The following is an 18,836-nucleotide window of genomic DNA, read 5'->3' as shown; positions in this document are numbered from 1 at the left end:
GGATCTGTGAATTCTGCTACTTTTAAGGAGATGTAGCTCAGTTTATACTCTTGCCCTATACTCAGGCATCAATCATTTCTACGGCCAGAGCTGAAAAGCTAATAATGAAAGGTAGATCTGGCTTCTTTACTGAGCACTGTTAAGACTAGAAGAACTTTACCTGGGCCATCCACCAAGGACTCTGGGCTCAGGCCCTTTCTTACCTTCACTGCCTCAGTTCTTATTTCTATTTGGATGAAGACTTCTGCTTCACCAACTTCCCTTTGGTGAGATATTGCAGACTTTTTTCCTCAGCTCTCCTTCTTAACACATCTGAAAAGGCAGTTTTAGGAGCTTTCTAGAGCCCACAATATGCTCCTTAAAAGTGGGGGCTAACGCCTGTAATTCCAGCACTTTGGGAGGCCGAGGTGGGCGGATCACCTGAGGTCAGGAGTTCGAGACCAGCCTGGCTAATATGGTGAAACCCCGTCTCTACTAAAAATACAAAAACATTAGCCGGGCGTGGTGGCACATGCCTGTAATCGCAGCTACTCGGGAGGCTGAGGTTGGAGAATCACTTGAGCCCGGGAGGCAGCCGTGTCAGTGAGCTGAGATCACACCACTGCACTCCAGCCTGGGTGACAGAGTGAGACTCCATCTCAAAAAAAAAAAAAAAAAAAAAAGAGCTTTGGTTTTCATTGTTCAACAACATCTGTGTGGTATATTTTTCTGTTTCTAAAATCCATTTGTTGTGCATATCTTAGATTTTTGCAGAAATGAAATTACAAGCTCTCGCTTTCCTCTGGCATCTGAAACTGGGGGATTTGATATATACATTTTAGAAAATGATCAGTGAAGAACATATTTGCAAAAAGCTCCTGTAGCCATGTTCTTTCATTTTAAGGTGAATGATTTGCAGTTGGAATAACTGACCACAAGGAGGTGTGCTTCTTTTGACCTAAATTTCCTTGAATAAACTAACAAGTACAATATATATGGTTTATTCTGGCTTTTGTTTTTATTTAAAATGACCAATGAATAAAATTACGCAACATGGATGTAGCATTTTAAAATAACCTCCTTCAATTATAAAATTGACAATATTTTGTACAAGGTGCAAGGCACACTGCTGGGCTGTTTGTTAACAGCATACTATACTCTACGTCTTCACAAGTCATTTGCATAGAAAGGTGCTTGAAATTCTGTGTGATTTGTTAAAATCAGTAATTCCAGATGGGTTTACTTCAAACTAGTGATACAATGACAGAGGAAGGAGGCAGAGAAATTTTAGGCAGAAAAGGGAGGGTCCCTGACAAAACCCCACCCTCAAGCCAAAAAGCCTGAAACCGCAGCCCAAAGTAGAGAACTTCTCTCCCTTTTGTCCGCTCAAATGTTGCTTTTTCCTAAATTACCCATGGCCCACCCTGCCCGCCATCCTGTGCTATAAAGACCACAGACTCAGCCAGCAGAGAGGAGAAGCAACTGGACGTGAAGGACTACGGCTGGATGTCAGAGAAAAGTGGCTTGATTTCAGAGGGACATTTTGATGGTGTAACTTTGGAGAAAAATCCAGCCAGAGATGGCAGGACTTCAGGGGAAGGTTACCTACCCAGCCCATACCCTTTTCTGCTCTCCTTCCTGCTGAGAGCCACTTTCACTGGGAATAAAATACCCCGCATTTACCATCTGTCAATTCTTTTGTGTAACCTCATTTTCCCTGAATGCAGGACAAGAGCTCAGGAGTCATGAGTGCAGATACAGAAGGCTGTGACACTGGCCCTTTACTTTTGCTTAGGCAAAAAGGCAAAAGGCCCACTGAGCTGTTTACACTTAAGCCACCTACGGATGGTAGAGCTAAAAGAGAACTGTAACATGTCCTCTGGGGCTTTGGGAGTCACAGGCAGCCCCTCAGTCACTGTTGCAGGGCCCTGCACAGAGTTTGCTCCTGCTGGAGCCCAAAAGTGCTCACCCTGACTCCTGCATCCTCTCACCTGCATGCTCCCTCCCACGAGGGGTGGAACACAGTGTGTCCAAGTGAGTGGAGTTTGATCCCACTAGCGCTGAAGTGGCCAGGTTGTTCCAGTGCTGGTGCACTCCAGTCCTCACCCTCGTTCACTTGTGCGCTCCCTCCCATGAGAAGTTGTGGGCAGCAGGCTGAGTAAACACCTCTGATGTGGGTCCCATGAAGGAATCAGGGAAATATCCTGCTTCAGTAATCCTTCAAAAAGTAACTACTGCATTATCTATTTTTTAATAAGAAATTTAAATATTAAAATATGTTAATGACATTAGTCCAATGTCTACAGATCTCATACCACATAGTCCAAACTTCCTCAGACAGAAATATTTTCACTGTTCAAAAATTCTGCCATACTGGGAAATAAAGGAGTAGACATAGGCTGAGATTTGAAAATCTATTACCTGTATTTTTTTTGGTAATAGAATGTGATTATAAACCTCAACTTTATTACTGACTTAAACAAGGTCACTAAAGCATTTCATGAAGAGTTCCTGATAATGGGCTACCAGATATTTAGGACTAGATACTATTTAGTAGCTGAAAATGATGGCAGAAAATATATGGGCAGCAATAGAAAAAGAATGTAACTAAACATTGTTAGCAATTTGATATAAAATATTTAGATTTAAAAAAATCTGTGTAAATGGATGAATAGGTTGGATTTTAAGGAAAAAAACAGGCTCAGTTCAATTAGAGACTGAACTGTAACATGATAAATCAGAATCAATGATGACAAGTTTTATATACTATTTTAATAGCACAGAAAACAAAACCAAAAACACCCATTACCTATTGGTGAAACAACTGATGGAACATCTAATAACTTTTAAATCAAGTTTAGCCTAAAGTTGCCTCCTTACAAATTTTAAGTTTGGCCTAAAGGTTTCTCAACACACAGTGAACTGTAACCTAACTGCATGTGTAAACAGGCTGTAACCTACTCTTATACCAATCACTGTGTTGCAGCCCATCAAAGGCAGCCAACTGTTCAAACCTTGTTCAAGTAAGGTAAACACCAAGCTGTAACCAATCCAGCTGCTTCTGTACCTCATTTTCTTTTCCTGTAATTTATTTGCTTTTTTTATCCATAATTCTTTGATCACGTGGCAGCACTGGAGTCTCTTTGAACCTGTTCTGGTTGGGAGAGGGGCACAATTCACAAATTGTTCTTTACTCATTTTAATTTGTCTAAAGTTTTTCTTTTGACACAATGAACTCTGATTCTGCCAGGTGTTTCTGGGAAAATTGTTTTTCAGAAAAGGCAATGAACATTTTTGATAATTTGCTACTACACATGTGTCTGGAATTGGTTCCTTCCGGTGGGTTCTTGGACTCGCTGACTTCAAGAATGAAGCCTCAGACCTTCGAGGTGAGTGTTACAGCTCTTCAAGGTGGCATGGACCCAAAAAGTGAGCAGCACCAAGATTTATTGTGAAAAGCGAAATAACAAAGCTTCCCCAGTGTGGAAGGGGATCCGAGTGGGTTGCCACTGCTGGCTGGGGGGGCCAGCTGTTATTCCCTTATTTGTCCCTGCCCACGTCCTGCTGATTGATCCATTTTACAGGGTACCGATTGGCCCATTTTACAGAGTGCTGATTGGTGCATTTAAATCCTTTAGCTAGACACAGAGCGCTGATTGGTGCATTTAGAATCCTTTAGCTAGATACAGAGTGCTTATTGGTGCGTTTTTACAGAGTGCTGATTGGTGCATTTACAATTCTCTAGCTAGACACAGAGTGCTGATTGGTGCATTTACAATTCTCTAGCTAGACACAGAGTGCTGATTGGTGTGTTTTTACAGAGTGCTGATTGGTGCATTTATAATCCTTTAGCTAGACAGAAAAGTTCTCCAAGTCCCCACTCGACCCAGGAAGTCCAGCTGGCTTCACCTCTCACAAGCAACGTTATGTTTCTCATCTTCTAACAGAACGTTCTGTGAGGGTCTGAGATGCTCCTACATTTCTAGTCTCATGGAATCTCATCTTTTTTCAATCTGAAAACAAAATGGAAATGTTTTTGCCTCAACTTGCTTTTTTTTTTTTACCAAATAGGATTCCTTATGGTAAAAATAACTGGGAAAATGGTGGCTCCAGCTATGTTTTCACAAAAAATTGTAGCTTAAGTGAAATGCAAATGTTCATAAAGTCATTTTGTTATTACTAAAATAATTTATATACCATTGTGATGATTCACTGATTTAATTAATGAATTCATAAGAAAAGTAAAATCAAAGCCTATGAAATAAGTCTGGAATTGTTTGGTATCAGTTTTCCTTGCATATCCACAAATTATAGATGGGGCTGTATTTTGTAAAAAAAAAAAGAACTGTGTCATATCTACAGCATAATGAATAAACGATGTGAACAGAAACTTCACAGAGAAGTATAAGTGCTCAATGAAAACACGCAACGATTCACCTCATTAGGAATTAGAAAATAAAAAAATGAAAGCAAGGCAATATTATTGACATATATTTACTTGAATTTATCAACAAAATAACTGGTGAAACTGATAGGATTATAAATCATCAGATTATTGTTTATTTGTAAGAGATAGTTGCTCCTAAAATATTTTCTAAAATAAAGATTATGAAAAATATTAAGAAACCTGAACTGATATTTTGTAACTATATGTTCCCATTTTGGACAGTTTCCATTTTTTTTAAATATTCTGATGTCATTTACATTTTATTTTATAATCATAATCCCATAATTGATATCTTAGTTTTATGTTTGAATGGATTAAAATCTCAATGCCAGTTTTTTTAGTTTTTCGTTTTTCCCATATTAATACCTTTATTGCTGAGTTATTTACTTTGATTACTCTTGATTGAGTGGACTTTTTGCCCAAGAAGGATTTTTAAGAAGGGTTCTTGGGTATTGTGTTTTTTGAGTTTTTGCTGATTTAGGAGAATCATGCCCCACCAGTTTGGCTGTAATATTATGGGGTCATGCTTTTGTTCTCAGCCTTTTTTACACACTGCACATTGCCACCTGCTGGCATCAGATGCCACTGAGGAGTCTAAGGCCACTATCGTCATTCCCTTGTTTTTATGCCTGGGTGTGAATATAATTCTTTATCCTTTATGTTTAGCAACTTTACCAGGATATACATTGGTATTCATTGCTCCTCGTCAATTTTTCCTACCAAGGACTCTCCAGCCTCACTTCTCATCACCTCCTTCTTTGCTGGAGGCACACCTGCCTTGCCAACTACTTGCCCTTCTGTGAACTTATTATGCTTCTTCATATCCCTGTGGCTTGTCAGAGGCAAGTGAAATTTCTTCATGCTCTACTCCCACTCTTGTCATTTACTGCCACTATTCTAGCAGATTTACCTTCTCAGCATCTTCTCACTCCCCAGGTGACACAACCACTTTCCCCTTCCACCCTTGAAATGTAACACATATCCTTAGTATTACAGGGAATTATCATTCATATTTAAAACTCTCCTACCCAGGACTGTGAGCTCCAAGGAAAGGGACATGTAACTTACATCCACTTAACGATGCAAGCAATTTAAAGCCAAGAGTTCTTGTTGGCAAGAATTGGGAAAGTTGGATGGACAGTATACAATTACCGAGCAGCCAATAAACAGGAAAAGTGATACAGTTCGAATGTTCTGACCAGGCGGATATTCTAAGTCTTTAAGAAACAATAATCATATACCTGTGAAAGAAAAATATCTTGGGCCCCTTCAAACTGGGAATTGCTCAGGGCAAATCTGCCTCCTATTCTATTCAAGTCACCTCTTTTGCTGACAGAGATAGATGCATATTCTAATTGCTTCCTTTAGAAAGACTTATCAGAAACTCAAAAGAATGCTACTATCTGTCTATTACCTACCTGGAAGCCCCCAGTTGGGGGGGGGGCGGGACTTGCTTTTCACGGTCTCCGCCTTTCTGGAAGGAACTAATGTACTTTTTACATATTGATTGATGTCTCCTGTCTCCCTAAAATGTATAAAACCAAGCTGTGCCCCGACCACCTTGGGCACATGTCCTCAGGACTTCCTGAGGCTGTGTCACGGGCATGTTCTCAACGTTGGCAAAATAAACTTTCTAAGTTAACTGAGACCTGTCTCAAATTTTCGAGGTTCACATACCGTAAGTAAAAGTGTCAGAAGCCTAAAGGTGAGACAGTGGAAAAGCCTGAAGGCCCCTGCAGGGTTATTAGCTAAGCCTCCACAACGAAAGCAGCAAGTGTCTAGGGGAGTCTGGCGTCTGCTCGCCTGCACCACGACCTCCCTCCTGGGGAGATGGACATGCATGGTAAGCCGTTTCTCCATTTCCATACTGATTGCTCGCTCTCACCACCACGGCCCATCTGCGAAGCAAAACTAATCCTCGCATGGAACAGGCCGCCTGAGAGAAACAGCCAGAGCCCCGCGCGGGGCTGAGCTGGTTGTGCGCATGCTCTGTGCACAGGCTGGGGGGGGGGGGGGGGCGGGGCTGAGCGCCGTCGGGTTGCGCCTGCGCGCCGGGTGGGCCCGCGCCTGCGCCTTTGCGGCCGTGATTGGGTCTTGCTATCCCAGTCGGGATGGTGCTCCTGTGCCAGGTAAGAGTGGTGGGTGTGCGTGCGGGCCTGGGTGCGGAGCCCTCCTCGACGTGTCTCTCCCGCCCTTTCCCTCCACATACCCAGCCTTGGTCAGTCGGACCGCCCCACTAGCCCCCAACCTGGCCGGCGTCTTGGGTTCGGGGGCGCCCCGTCCCCGCCCTAGGGCCCTTCGTGGCTCCGGGCTTTGCTGCCGCTGCCCTAGCAGAAGTCGGGTCCTCTCCGAGAACTCCTGTCAGCTCAGGGCAGCAAGGACGAGCTCGTTCTGCAGGCGCCTCCACCTTTTATGGCCACCTCTTTCCCAGCTTATTCGTTTTGATGAAGCTAAAATTTTAATCTAAAAAGAAATGCACCCCATGGAGAATTCTTGTGAAGAACTGTGCTTCATCTGTGGATTTTCACACCCTTGATCATTTGCAAACCTGTAATTATTTCGTAAAGAGTTGTTTGCACGGAGTGACAGGTGCCTATTTTACTTCGTCGGATCCCTTACATACCAGGCTGCTGGCACAAGTTTGTTCTAGCAAATTCCAGTCTGTCCTGTGTTTCAAACCTGCTTGCTTCTGTAAATGTCAGATTTACTATGTTGCATAACTTAATCCTTAGCGCCTGGGGACAATGTTATGCAGACCGGAATCCAAGGTCATTTGACAACCGTGAGAAACAGGTTTTTCGCTTATTTATTCATTTATTTTATTTGTGTAACTCATCTCTTGACTCAAACATTTGTTCTTTGCTTACATATTTATAAAAGGTGCTATACTTTTATGTCAATTAAGGCAGGCTTAACATGTTTTCCTAGAAGATAAATACTTAGGATTTTAATGATGGCACACTTAAGTTTGTAAAACTAAAAGGCATCCAGAAATTAGTCTGAACTGTATTTAAAACAACAAGTTTTCAGAATTTGAACTTGTAGGTATACTGAAATTTTTTATGGGTTATTTAATTTTCCTTATAAAATTTGTCTTTTATTAAAGCAATACATTTGGAAAATGAGAAAACTGCTCAATATTGGCAGTCAGAAAACGAGTATGAGTTGTTATTAAAAGCATTTTCTTTACTTTCAGGTTGAAGTATTGTATTTTGCAAAAAGTGCTGAAATAACAGGAGTTCGTTCAGAGACCATTTCTGTGCCGCAAGAAATAAAAGCGTTGCAGCTGTGGAAGGAGATAGAAACTCGACATCCTGGGTAGTTAAAAATTTGTAGAATGCATATGAGTAACACTTAAATATTTTCAAAATACATAAATGATAAAAGTTAAAATAAGGTTAATTTCGATTTCCGTGCTTAATGTCAAAAAGAATCGTTAGTTGTATTTTTTTGGAACACCTGAAAAACTCTAAATGTGCACCGTATTTTAAAGAAAGGTTAAAGATATTTTACCCCAAAACACAGTGAACCCCAGAGGGGCATGATTATATTCTCTTTGATAATTTACAAAACACTGCACACGTCACTTCTGCAATTTTATAACATTAAATGAAATTGTTACAAATTCTGTTAAAAATGTGTGCTTTAAACATTTTGTTCTGCCCCTCTCTTTAGAGAGCTCAACATAGAAATTTCTAAGATTAAAAGAAAAATGAGTTACAACAAATCCTAGATGCTGCTGAATTTGAGTTTTTGTAATATTTAATTTTTTTTCTGGTTCTTGAAAAACCTATAATTTTAGTTATGTCATTCCCACTTCAAGTTCTTTTTGGAACAAAATTTAAAAGTGACTTATTTGAGGGTGATTCAGGAATATTAATGGTGTCACTTAAGCTTGTATAGATGTTTAACCTGGAAGTCCTAGTTCTGTGTAAAAGATACTCCACAATAAGTGTTTAAAAGCAAACCACTTCATGATTTCATATCTTTTAAGTTGCTCTTATAGTGGCCTGATAATCAATGAAACACAGTGGGGTCTCCCATTCTGCTTTACCTGGAGGAAGATAGCTGGTCTTGTATACATTTTCACTGTGCCTGAAAAGAAAGCTTACCATTGTTCAGGTATAAAGGAACAGCTAATAAAGCTGTATTGCAGGTGGCTTTATGACCTATGCTATCTTTTCATCTTTCTAAGCAACTTAATCCATATTTGAGTAGGAGAATGTGTACAGGCATAGTTTGTGGGCAGCTCTACTTGTGCTTGAACACATGGAGAGAAGGACCCTGGAAAGGCCATGTACTGATTGGAAACTTTTCTTTTGACCTGGTTTGAGTGTTGCCTCCAGTCTGGTGGGTTTTTTGTGCATTTTTTTGTTGTTTAATTCCCCAAGGCATACAACATCCAATAAAGAGTTGACAGCAGTTCAACATATCTTTGTGGTGTATAAGTATGTTCTTCAGTGGATATGTCCTTTCTCCATATACTATGTGTAAATTTAATTGGTAATTTTGCAAGTGATGCTTTATATAATTATATCTATGTGATATCTCTAATTGCAGCTGAAGCGATTTGAGGTCTATCATAGCGTTGATACTTTGAGTCATATTTTTTCCCCTTTAGATTGGCTGATGTTAGAAATCAGATAATATTAGCTGTTCGTCAAGAATATGTCGAGCTTGGAGATCAGCTCCTCCTGCTTCAACCTGGAGACGAAATTGCCATTATCCCCCCCATTAGTGGAGGATAGTGCTTTTGAGCCATCTAGGTATGTGAGATTTGTTTTTCTTAATCAGTCGTGTGGGGAAGGATCATACAGATGATAAAGTGTATGTGGTTTGCTGTTAATGTATATTCTTTGTAAGTCTCTCTGTACCAAATCTTTATTGATGCAGCAACTCTTCGTTGGTGCCAACAGATTTATGAATATCTAGCACCACTTCTGCGTCAAGTCTATTGTAAGCAGTTTAATTACAATAAACATATCAGTTTGATGTGTTTCATTTAACATGGTTTATTGAGATCTTATGTGTCAGGCACAGTGACATATTAATATCTATATTTTGCAGGTAGAAAAACAAATTCAGAGGACTTAAAAAACTTGCCTATGATCACATAGCTAATCACATAGCTAATAAGTAAAAGAGCCAACTTAAAAAGAATTTATTTAACTTTTAAGTTCAGGGGAACTTGTATCATGGCGGTTTCTTGTACAGATAATTTTGTCACCCAGGTATTAAGTCTAGTGCCCATCAGTTATTTTTTCGATCCTCTCCCTCCTCCCACCCTCCACCCTCAAGTAGGCTCCAGTGTCTATGGTTTCCTTCTTTGTGTCCATGTGTACTCAATATTTATCTCCCACTTGTAAGTGAGAACATTTGGTATTTGGTTTTATGTTCCCGCATTAGTTGGCTAAGGATAATGGCCTCCAGCTCCATCCATGTCCCTGCAAAGGACTTGATCTTGTTCTTTCTTATGGCTGCATAGTATTCCATGGTGTATATGTACCACATTTTCTTTATCCAGTCTACAACTGATGGGCATTTAGGTTGATTCCATGTCTTTGCTATTATGAATAGTGCTGCAGTGAACAGACGTGTGCATGTGTCTTTATGACAGAACGATTATATTTTTCTGGGTATATATTCAGTAATGGGATTGCTGGGTTGAATGGTATTTCAGTCTCTAGACCACCCTGTCTTCCACAATGATTGAACTAATTTACACTCCCTGCAGCAGTGTATAAGCATTCCTTTTTCTTCACGTCCTCGCCAGCATCTGTTATTTTAATAATAGCTCTTCTGACTGGTGTGAGATGGTATCTCATTGTGGTTTTGATTTGCATTTCTCTAATGATCAGTGATGTTAAGCTTTCTTTTCATATGATTGTTGACCACATGTATGTCTTCTTTTGAAAAGTTCCTGTTGATGTCCTTTGCCTACTTTTAATGGGGTTGTTTTTTCTCATAAATTTTAAAAAATTCCTTAGAGATGCTGATGTTAGACCTTTGTCAGATGCATAGTTTGCAAACTTTTTCTCCCATTCTGTAGGTTGTCTATTCACTCTGTTGATAGCTTCCTTTGCTGTGCAAAAACTTTTTAGTTGAATTAGATCCCATTTGTCAATTTTTGCTTTTGCTGCAATTGCTTTTTGAGTCTTCTTTGTCATTAAATCTTTGCTTGTTCTTATGTCTAGAATGGTGTTGCCTAGATTGTTTTCCAGGGTTTTTCTAGTTTTTGGTTTTACATTTAAGTCTTTAATCAATTTTGAGTTAATATTTGTATATGGTATAAGGAAAGGGTCCAGTTTCAGTCTTCTGCACATGGCTAGCCAGTTATCCCAGCACCATTTATTGAATAGGGCATACTTTCCCCATTGCTTGTTTTTATAGGTTTGTTGAAGATCAGATAGTTGTAGATGTGAAGCTTTATTTCTGGGTTCTGGGTTCTGTTTCATTTGTCTATGTGTCCTGTTTTGTACCAATCCCATGCTGTTTTGGTTACTGTAGTCCTGTGGTATAGTTTGAAGTTGGGTAGCGTAATGCCTCCAGCTTTGTTCTTTTTTGCTGAGGATTCAAGAGGTTTTTAAAAGACAACATTTGAACTCATATTATTGGACTATCTGTGTACTTTTTTCCAACCACACTTGCTAATACTAGATAATAGCTCTCCTGGCCATGGAAAATGTAGAAAAATTGCACAGCTAATAATGCCTGAAAAGAAAGCTAACCGTTGCCCAGGACTAAAGGAATAGCTTTATTGTTATGGCTGTGTTGCAGGTGGCTCTTTGACCCATGCTACCTTGTCATCTTTCTAAACAACTTAGTCCATATTCAAGTACGATAATGTACAAGAACATTGTTCAGTATAGTGTGGAGAGATCAGGCTTCTTTTAAGTACAGACAGAATGAGGTTTAATTTATTGTCAGCTGAAGAACAAACAGTAGAAATTAACAGTCATCCCTGAATAAAAACTCTTGGTGAGTTAGGAATGAAACAAGACTTTCTTAATTTGATAGGATTTTTATTCAAAATCAGGAGTAAATATCATACTTAATGGCAAAAACTTGGTTCCATTAAAGAAAGGAACAAGTCAAGGATGCCTTTTTATCTTTTTTCACCCATTTTTTTCCCCACCCTCCTGGAGGGCAATGCCACAAGAAATGAAGAATCAATCTGTAAAACAGATTGCCTCTCATGTCAACACTAGGCTTCTTTCTCAGTCCTACTATCTGGAAATAATAGGAGAATCTATTGTCAGATATGTATCTCAATGCTATTTAGAAACTGTGGTCACCATATCACCACCATGATTTCAGGAGGTCCTAAAAATGCAGTTTTTTGGAATTTGGAATTTATTCAGAAAACTATAGACTGCCATTAAAGGGGTATTTGTGGTAATTACAGCTGTTCTTTGAAAAGGTTACGAAGATTACTCAATAGCATTGTGTGTTACTTGAATGTGTTTCGCAGGACTGGTATTATGCATTTTTAAAACCTGCCAGCTAGGTTTTAGTAGTCTTGTAAAATCAGAAGTTGTGGGAACTCAGTATGGTTTGAAGCTCATAGGCCATATTTATATTACCTATATTTTATTGCAAGAAAAAGATGTGGAAGACACTTAGGTGGCTTGCGTAGCAGATGAAAAATCCTGCAATCCAGTGGTATATGAAGAATTGTGCTGTTTCTGTGGTGGAAAGGAGATAGGAAAAAGAACGTTGGCTTACCTAGTACTCCTTGGTTGGAATTTCAGCACCTTGACTGAGTTCCTTAACTTCTCTGAGCCTTCTTTCTCTCGTCTTTCAATTCAGATGAAACCTTACAGGATTAATAATTATATTCCTCATTGCCTGCAAGATTCTACCTACCTGTCCAGCCTCAGCCTGCCCAGTTCTCTCCGTTCGTTCTAGGTTCTGGAGCACATCACACCCTTTCTTGTCCCAGTGCCTTGGCATTGGCCACTCCCTCTCTCTGCCTGGGGGCCTGTGCCCTGGTTTCTTTACAAGACTTCCTCCTTATCTTTCAGGTCGCAACTTTTTGTAAAGCCTCTTGAGAGAAATCTGCCCCAGACCCCAGGTTCTGTCTCTGAAGCCTGTTTACTTCCATAAGTTATCCCTATTTGTAATTCTGAGTTTCTCCTGTAATGCTTTGTTTCTCCTATTTGAATGTAAGCACCCTGAGGAAAGGAGCTTGAGCTTCTTTCTCCCCTGGTTGATATCTAGTGCCTGGCCCTAGTCTCTGGCCCTTAGTGAGTATGTAGTAATGTTTGAGGAATTAAATGAGAAATGCATGGCAAAGGGCTTTGCACAATACCTAGTAAATAAGTGTGCAGTTCATTCCCTTATTTCCTCAGTTACTTACCTGGGGTTTTGCCAGTTTGTGAAGGGAACCCAGTTCCAGTAGAATCACTGTCACTTCTGTACTCCCTTTTTTGTTGGATAAAGAAAAAGGCAGCTTTAGGTGTGGTGCTTGGTACCATAGTGGTGAGGGGGGATGGGCATGTAGGTGAAAGTGGCAATACCTCCACTGTATCTTGATGGGAGATATGAATAGCAGTTACAGAATTTGGAATATATTGGCATTGAGATAGATTATATTTTAGTGATCATGTTAATAATGGATTACTTTTTATGTCATGCCTGATTCATTATGAATATTTATACACATAATTGAGTTTTGTTAATTTTTACACTTGCTTATCTTTATCATTTAGATCAGATCATGCGTCCTAACACATTTAATGGTGGGGAAAAAAAGAAAAGAAACTTTTTATCTGAGGAATGTGAGCCCGTCAGATAAAACATTAAGAGGCACAGAAAGGCACTGGAATGAAATGGCAGTCATGTCACTCCCCCTTAAGCTGCATCATTACCTTTTTTTTTCTTTTTTCTTTTGAGATGGGGTATCACTCTGTTGCCCAGACTGGAGTGCAGTGGCACGATCAATGTCAGCTCACTGCAACCTCCACCTCCCAAGCTCAAGCGATTCTCCTGCCTCAGCCTACCAAGTAGTTGGGATTATAGATGTGTGCCACTACCACCTGGCTAATTTTTGTATTTTTAGTAGAGATGGGGTTTCACCATGTTGGCCAGGCTGGTCTCAAACTCCTGACCCCAAATGATCCACCCGCCTCGGCTTCCCAAAGTGGTGGGATTACAGGTGTGAGCCACTGGTCCCTTGAAGCCACTTACTATGAGGGCTGCAGACTAGCTGAAGCTAAGAAACCATAACATCCATATGCTGGACACTCTTAACTTGTACCCACCCTATAGTTCAACAGTGTACAGCCAATCAGTGATCAACATTATCTCTGTATGCCAGTGAGAATTCTTGGTGAAACTTTGTATCATTGTATCAGCCCACTTTTTGTTCCGTTTGCCTTTACAAACCTGCTTGCAACAAAGGCCGAGGGAGTGCTCCCCAAGGGAACTCCCCGAGGTATCTTGGAAGTATCCTGGGCCACTGTCCTTCATTTGGCTCATGTAAACTCTTTATATTTTGTGCCACAGCCTCTTCCTTTTACATCGACATAATGTAGAAAAAAATATAAATTGAAAGAGCCTATAAGTTGTTGAGTGTTTTACCCCTAGGACTTTTGTTAAGGTTTGTTAACGTATTATTTCCAGGAAAGATATGGATGAAGTTGAAGAGAAATCTAAAGATGTTATAAACTTTACTGCCGAGAAACTTTCAGTAGATGAAGTCTCACAGTTGGTGATTTCTCCGCTCTGTGGTGCAATATCCCTATTTGTAGGTGAGTTGTAATTTTCATTGCATCTATCACTGTATAAGACAATAGAAATTAGCATGTGCTTTCTATGTTCAGTGTTAACGGAGGAGTTTGAAATACTGAACTTTAAGCCAAGATTACCGATGTTGGTGGGTAGACTTTTTTTTAGTTCTTGTTTTGTTTTAGTAACCTTCAAATTAACTTATATTAAATTACAAGGCATTTTGAAAAGTAGAATAAAAGTCATTGTTAGGAGAGAGAATTCTAGATTTTCCAAAATTGAAGGTAAAAATGTACTTGATAGTCCTGGGAACATAAATATTTTCCTTTTAAGTATCTGTTAGTCAGAAGAGGAATATTGCCCAGTTTGCCAGGTGAGTGTTTTTAATAAGCTTGCTTAATCAGTGCTGTTTTATTTCCTTATCATCTTTGTGATGATCTGTTTTATTTTCCTAATCAAATTTTGTTTTTAGAAGATTTCAAAGTAGTTTTAGAAGAATTGGTATGCTGCTTGTTTACTATTAAAAATATTCCTTTTTTATTAACGTGCTATTTCTTTTGTAGGGAAAAACCTTATTTTAATTGTTTTCTTTTTCTTTCTTTCTTTTTTTTTTTTAATTTTTAAAGGGACTACAAGAAATAACTTTGAAGGGAAAAAAGTCATTAGCTTAGAATATGAAGCATATCTACCCATGGCGGAAAATGAAGTCAGAAAGATTTGTAGTGACATTAGGCAGAAATGGCCAGTCAAACACATAGCAGTGTTCCATAGACTTGGGTATGATTTCTTTATCACTTTAAAAGTTAAGTATAATTGTTTTCCATCTTTGTACTAACTCTGATTCTTGAATCTTTCTTAGGAATTCTATGTTACCATGAGAAGAATATTCATGTATTATTTTTGGAGGACAATAGGGATGGCTGTTAGTACCTTTAGTGACTGCCTAGTGGGTTTTGATATTGGGAGAGCTCTTGTTGCCTCTGTTGCTGTAACAAGGTGCACCTGTGCCAAGACTTACAGGCCCTATGACAATCTGTGACAGATTCTTTTTGATATAAATGCCTCTGAAAGTCATTAAAGTGGTTTGCCTTTTTGTACCCCTAAAAAGAGAAGAGTTCTTGGGTTTAAAAAGAAGCCAGTAATTGAGACTGTATCTATCATACTCTGTTAGTTACTAGTTTGTTATTAATAACCAGTAGTTTTATTAATGGTTAATATTATCACTCCTATTACTTGATATGTATTATTTTAAATTTTGTATTATACTCATTAGGACATAACTTCGTATTTCTAGGCATTACTTGGCACTGTGCCTTGTTGAGTCAGATGTTTGCTGTGTCAATGAAAGGATTTTCCTTGGTGCCCATCAGGAGGGTTTAGTGGATAGATTCTAACAAATTAGCTGTAGCATCAGCCTCATCTGCTGCCTCTGCTGAATGCTACTGCAATTAATTACTTTTTTCTAACTATGTTTACGTAAAATAGAACTACAGTATAATTCCAAGACTGCATACCTGGATTTTTTTTCATCTGTCTAGCAGATTCTTTAACACGTAGATTCAGAGATGATGGTGATTTTTTTTCCCTTCATCTTGTTAAAGCTTGGTTCCAGTGTCAGAAGCAAGCATAATCATTGCTGTGTCCTCAGCCCACAGAGCTGCATCTCTTGAAGCTGTGAGCTATGCCATTGATACTTTAAAAGCCAAGGTGCCCATATGGAAAAAGGTAAGTTAAGAAAATAACACATTTTAGCATGTGGACCTGATTTTTCTCAGGAATTTTTAGATAAACCCCCCCAAATTTATGGACTTTTTACTGTAGTATCTTCTTTTCTTTATCTGTGAAATATCTTCTTTCCAAGATTTGTTAAGCATGAAAAATATGTGCCCCAAAGAATGCATGGCACACAGCAAGACTCAATGAGTGGTAACAGTGAGAATTCCTAGTCTGGACTGTTGGAGGGGTTCATATATGAAGTTATTTCCCTTGGATTGTAATTCCCTTGAATTAGAGGGTCTTTCTGTTGAAGAATGAGAGTAATGCATTAGCTATTTAGGTAGTGGCTAAAATAGAAATTCTTTAAAGTGAAAGAGGCTTTTCCTAGAGGTCCTTTTTAGGGAAGAAAAAAAAAGGTGAGATATTGCTCCCTCTGAGAAAATGCAGTGAGTGGATTTAAAAACAGAAATAGGAACTTCTGGCATGTTTTCTGGCAATAAGGGCAAGTAATTCTCTGGTTAAATAGAGCATTCTGATGGGATGAAAAGGCCCAACTCCCTAGTTTCTCCCCTGGTGTAGTAACATTAACAGTGGGATTGTTCTGTGGTTGCACATTCAATATCTAGAATTGTCTAGAATTGCCTACAGCGTTGTGGTTGACAGAAAGCTGAGGAGTTAATGAACAGCTCAGTAGATCAAAAGACCAGAGCAGAGAGCCAAGGCTTTTAAAGGGCACGTCTCCCCTCTTTCCCAGGGGACCTGCCTCAGTCAGTGGTAGAAATAAGCAAGTTGGACTCATAACCAGGGCCTGGGAAATTTGGTGACCATGTTTTCAGAATAAAATTGAAGCCCACTGTTATAAGAGAATACTAGGGATTAGAGGATAGAATATGTGAAAGGAAACTTAGTGAAGCTCAGATATATTGTTCCCTTCCTATGAACCAGGCTGACACAATTTTGATAGAACGGGAGGCAGGCCCCCAGAGAGGGAGAGGTAGGAAGAGCATTCTAAGATCAGCTGCAAGCCTGGGAGGCAGGAGTAGCTTTCTTTACCAGGGAGGAAAGGGTGCACAGTCAGTGGACAGAAAGTAGATGGGAGCAACCCCAGAAATACAGGTAATGAGCAGGAGTTGGGGCATATTCTTGTTTTCATGCTTTGAGGACTAGCTGGTCTTCGTATTTTGCTTTTGTTTGTCCATAGAGAGTCCGAGGAAGTGCAGGAGTTCAGAGGACAGTTGAATTTGAATTCTTTTCCCTACAGAAATGGAATGTGACTAGAGAGTGAGAAGAGAAAGTGATATGTTCTCCTTACCCCTCCTTTCCACAAACTATGTAACTTCTAGTCTGGTTCTAGTCTCGGCCTGTGCTTTGAGATCATCTGTGATATAGGGAAGGGTGGCAGGTAGGTAGAGTGCATATGTCAAAGAACAGCTCATACCAGAGGGCAGCTCAGACTTGTTTAAGAACTTCTGAGAGGTGATCACTTAATTCAACAGCTAATGAAGATATTTGCCTTTGGAAAAGCATATTTAGAAATATTGAAGTAGTAGGTATGTTTGGAAAGAAAAAAAATGTTTAAAACTAAAGACTTTCTATCTTCCCCTATGTAACCTTGCCCATGATGTCTCTCGTCATGATTGTTAAAAGAGGAGCCATTGAAATAGATGTGATATTCATTTGTCTGATTTATTCAAATATATTTTATATTCATATATTAGAATGGTCTATTTTTAATACCTGTTATGATTTTGTTTTTTAGGAAATATATGAAGAGTCATCATCTTGGAAAGGAAACAAAGAGTGCTTTTGGGCATCCAACAATTAATCACTTATGTTTTTAGAGCATGCAATCTTAACTTTGTTAAACTATTGTTATTGATCACATTTTGATTTTTTTCTCTCCACATCAGGATAGTTTACTAAAGCATAATCTCTTATGTTATACTAGTGGGACAAAAGGGAGAAAAAGGAAGCAAGATAAATGGGTATGTAGGATGAAGGGTTATTTAAAGTGGAACTAAAGATAGAAGGAGGACTGTAGGAAGAAATGGAATAATTTAAATGTGAGGAAAGATATCTGTGGTAGACATGTCCTTCCATGACTAATTTCTAATTGTAACTCAACACACATTGAGGTGGGGGCCCTCCTCAGTGACTTTAACTAGCTCAGAAACATACTCCCCCACCAACCCCACCTCACCCCCCGGTCCCGGTTCAGGGAGAGCATTGTTATTAAGGATGCATGACAGGAATGTTGGCAGAACTGGAAAGTATTAAAAAATCATTATCAGACAGTCTTGATATTATATATTTTCAGAAATATATTAAAAATAAACTAAAACCCATGATTTCAAAAGTTTAAAAAGAGTATTTTCTTTTTTTTTAAATTGCCTAAAATAGTTCTCATTATGGAGATTTCTGGGATTTCAGAATCTATAATCTTACCAGAAAACTTTTTGTTGTTTTTTATTAGTTGTTAATTTTGTGTCAATACACAAATCAGCACAAAATTGTCATAAAGCTAACTAGCAACAAGGTGGTTTGTGTTGAAATGTTTAGGTAAACGATGCCCCAATTTTTAATTGGTTAAGCTTTATAGTATTTTGATAGACTTGTATATATAAGTCCCATATAGTTCTTAAAATTTTTTTTTCCAGCTTTATTTAGGTATACTTGACAAAAATTGTATATATTTAAAGTATACAATGTGATTTTTGATATACATATACATTGTGAGGTGATTACCATAATCCAACTAATTAACATATTCCTCAGCTCACATAGTCCCCTTTTGTGTAGTGAGAATATTTAAGGTCTATTCTCAGCAAATTTCAAGTAAACACGTAGCTCATAAAATAATAAAATACCGGCAAAATTTGGGCAGTTGGCATCATCACAAAATTTGCATTATGCATATTAAGAACAAAAGCTATACTTTCAGACACTTAGATTGAAGAATTTTTTT

The 18,836-nt window shown here is 38.8% G+C and overlaps 1 protein-coding gene and 1 long non-coding RNA gene across 2 annotated transcripts; one reads left to right on the top strand and one right to left on the bottom strand.

The window, feature by feature from the left end:
* Positions 1-975: 975 nt before the first annotated feature.
* On the bottom strand, positions 976-6,412 carry LOC129036335 (uncharacterized). Its single transcript, XR_008502524.1, has 2 exons — positions 6,104-6,412; positions 976-2,222 (listed from the first exon to the last, which is right to left on the bottom strand). It is a non-coding gene; the product is annotated as an uncharacterized LOC129036335 (long non-coding RNA).
* A 1,210-nt stretch (positions 6,413-7,622) lies between these two features.
* MOCS2 (molybdenum cofactor synthesis 2) lies at positions 7,623-18,236 on the top strand. The gene is made up of 6 exons (XM_054489161.2): positions 7,623-7,744; positions 9,048-9,192; positions 14,051-14,178; positions 14,782-14,932; positions 15,757-15,880; positions 17,631-18,236. Exons 2-6 carry the CDS (start codon positions 9,095-9,097, stop codon positions 17,694-17,696), a joined length of 567 nt encoding a protein of 188 aa, XP_054345136.1. The 5' UTR covers positions 7,623-7,744; positions 9,048-9,094; the 3' UTR covers positions 17,697-18,236.
* Positions 18,237-18,836: the final 600 nt, after the last annotated feature.

Source organism: Pongo pygmaeus, chromosome 4 (genome assembly GCF_028885625.2).
Source record: "Pongo pygmaeus isolate AG05252 chromosome 4, NHGRI_mPonPyg2-v2.0_pri, whole genome shotgun sequence".
In the NCBI taxonomy this organism is placed as follows: Eukaryota; Metazoa; Chordata; class Mammalia; order Primates; family Hominidae; genus Pongo; species Pongo pygmaeus.
This window is presented reverse-complemented; position numbering and strand designations above follow the sequence as displayed.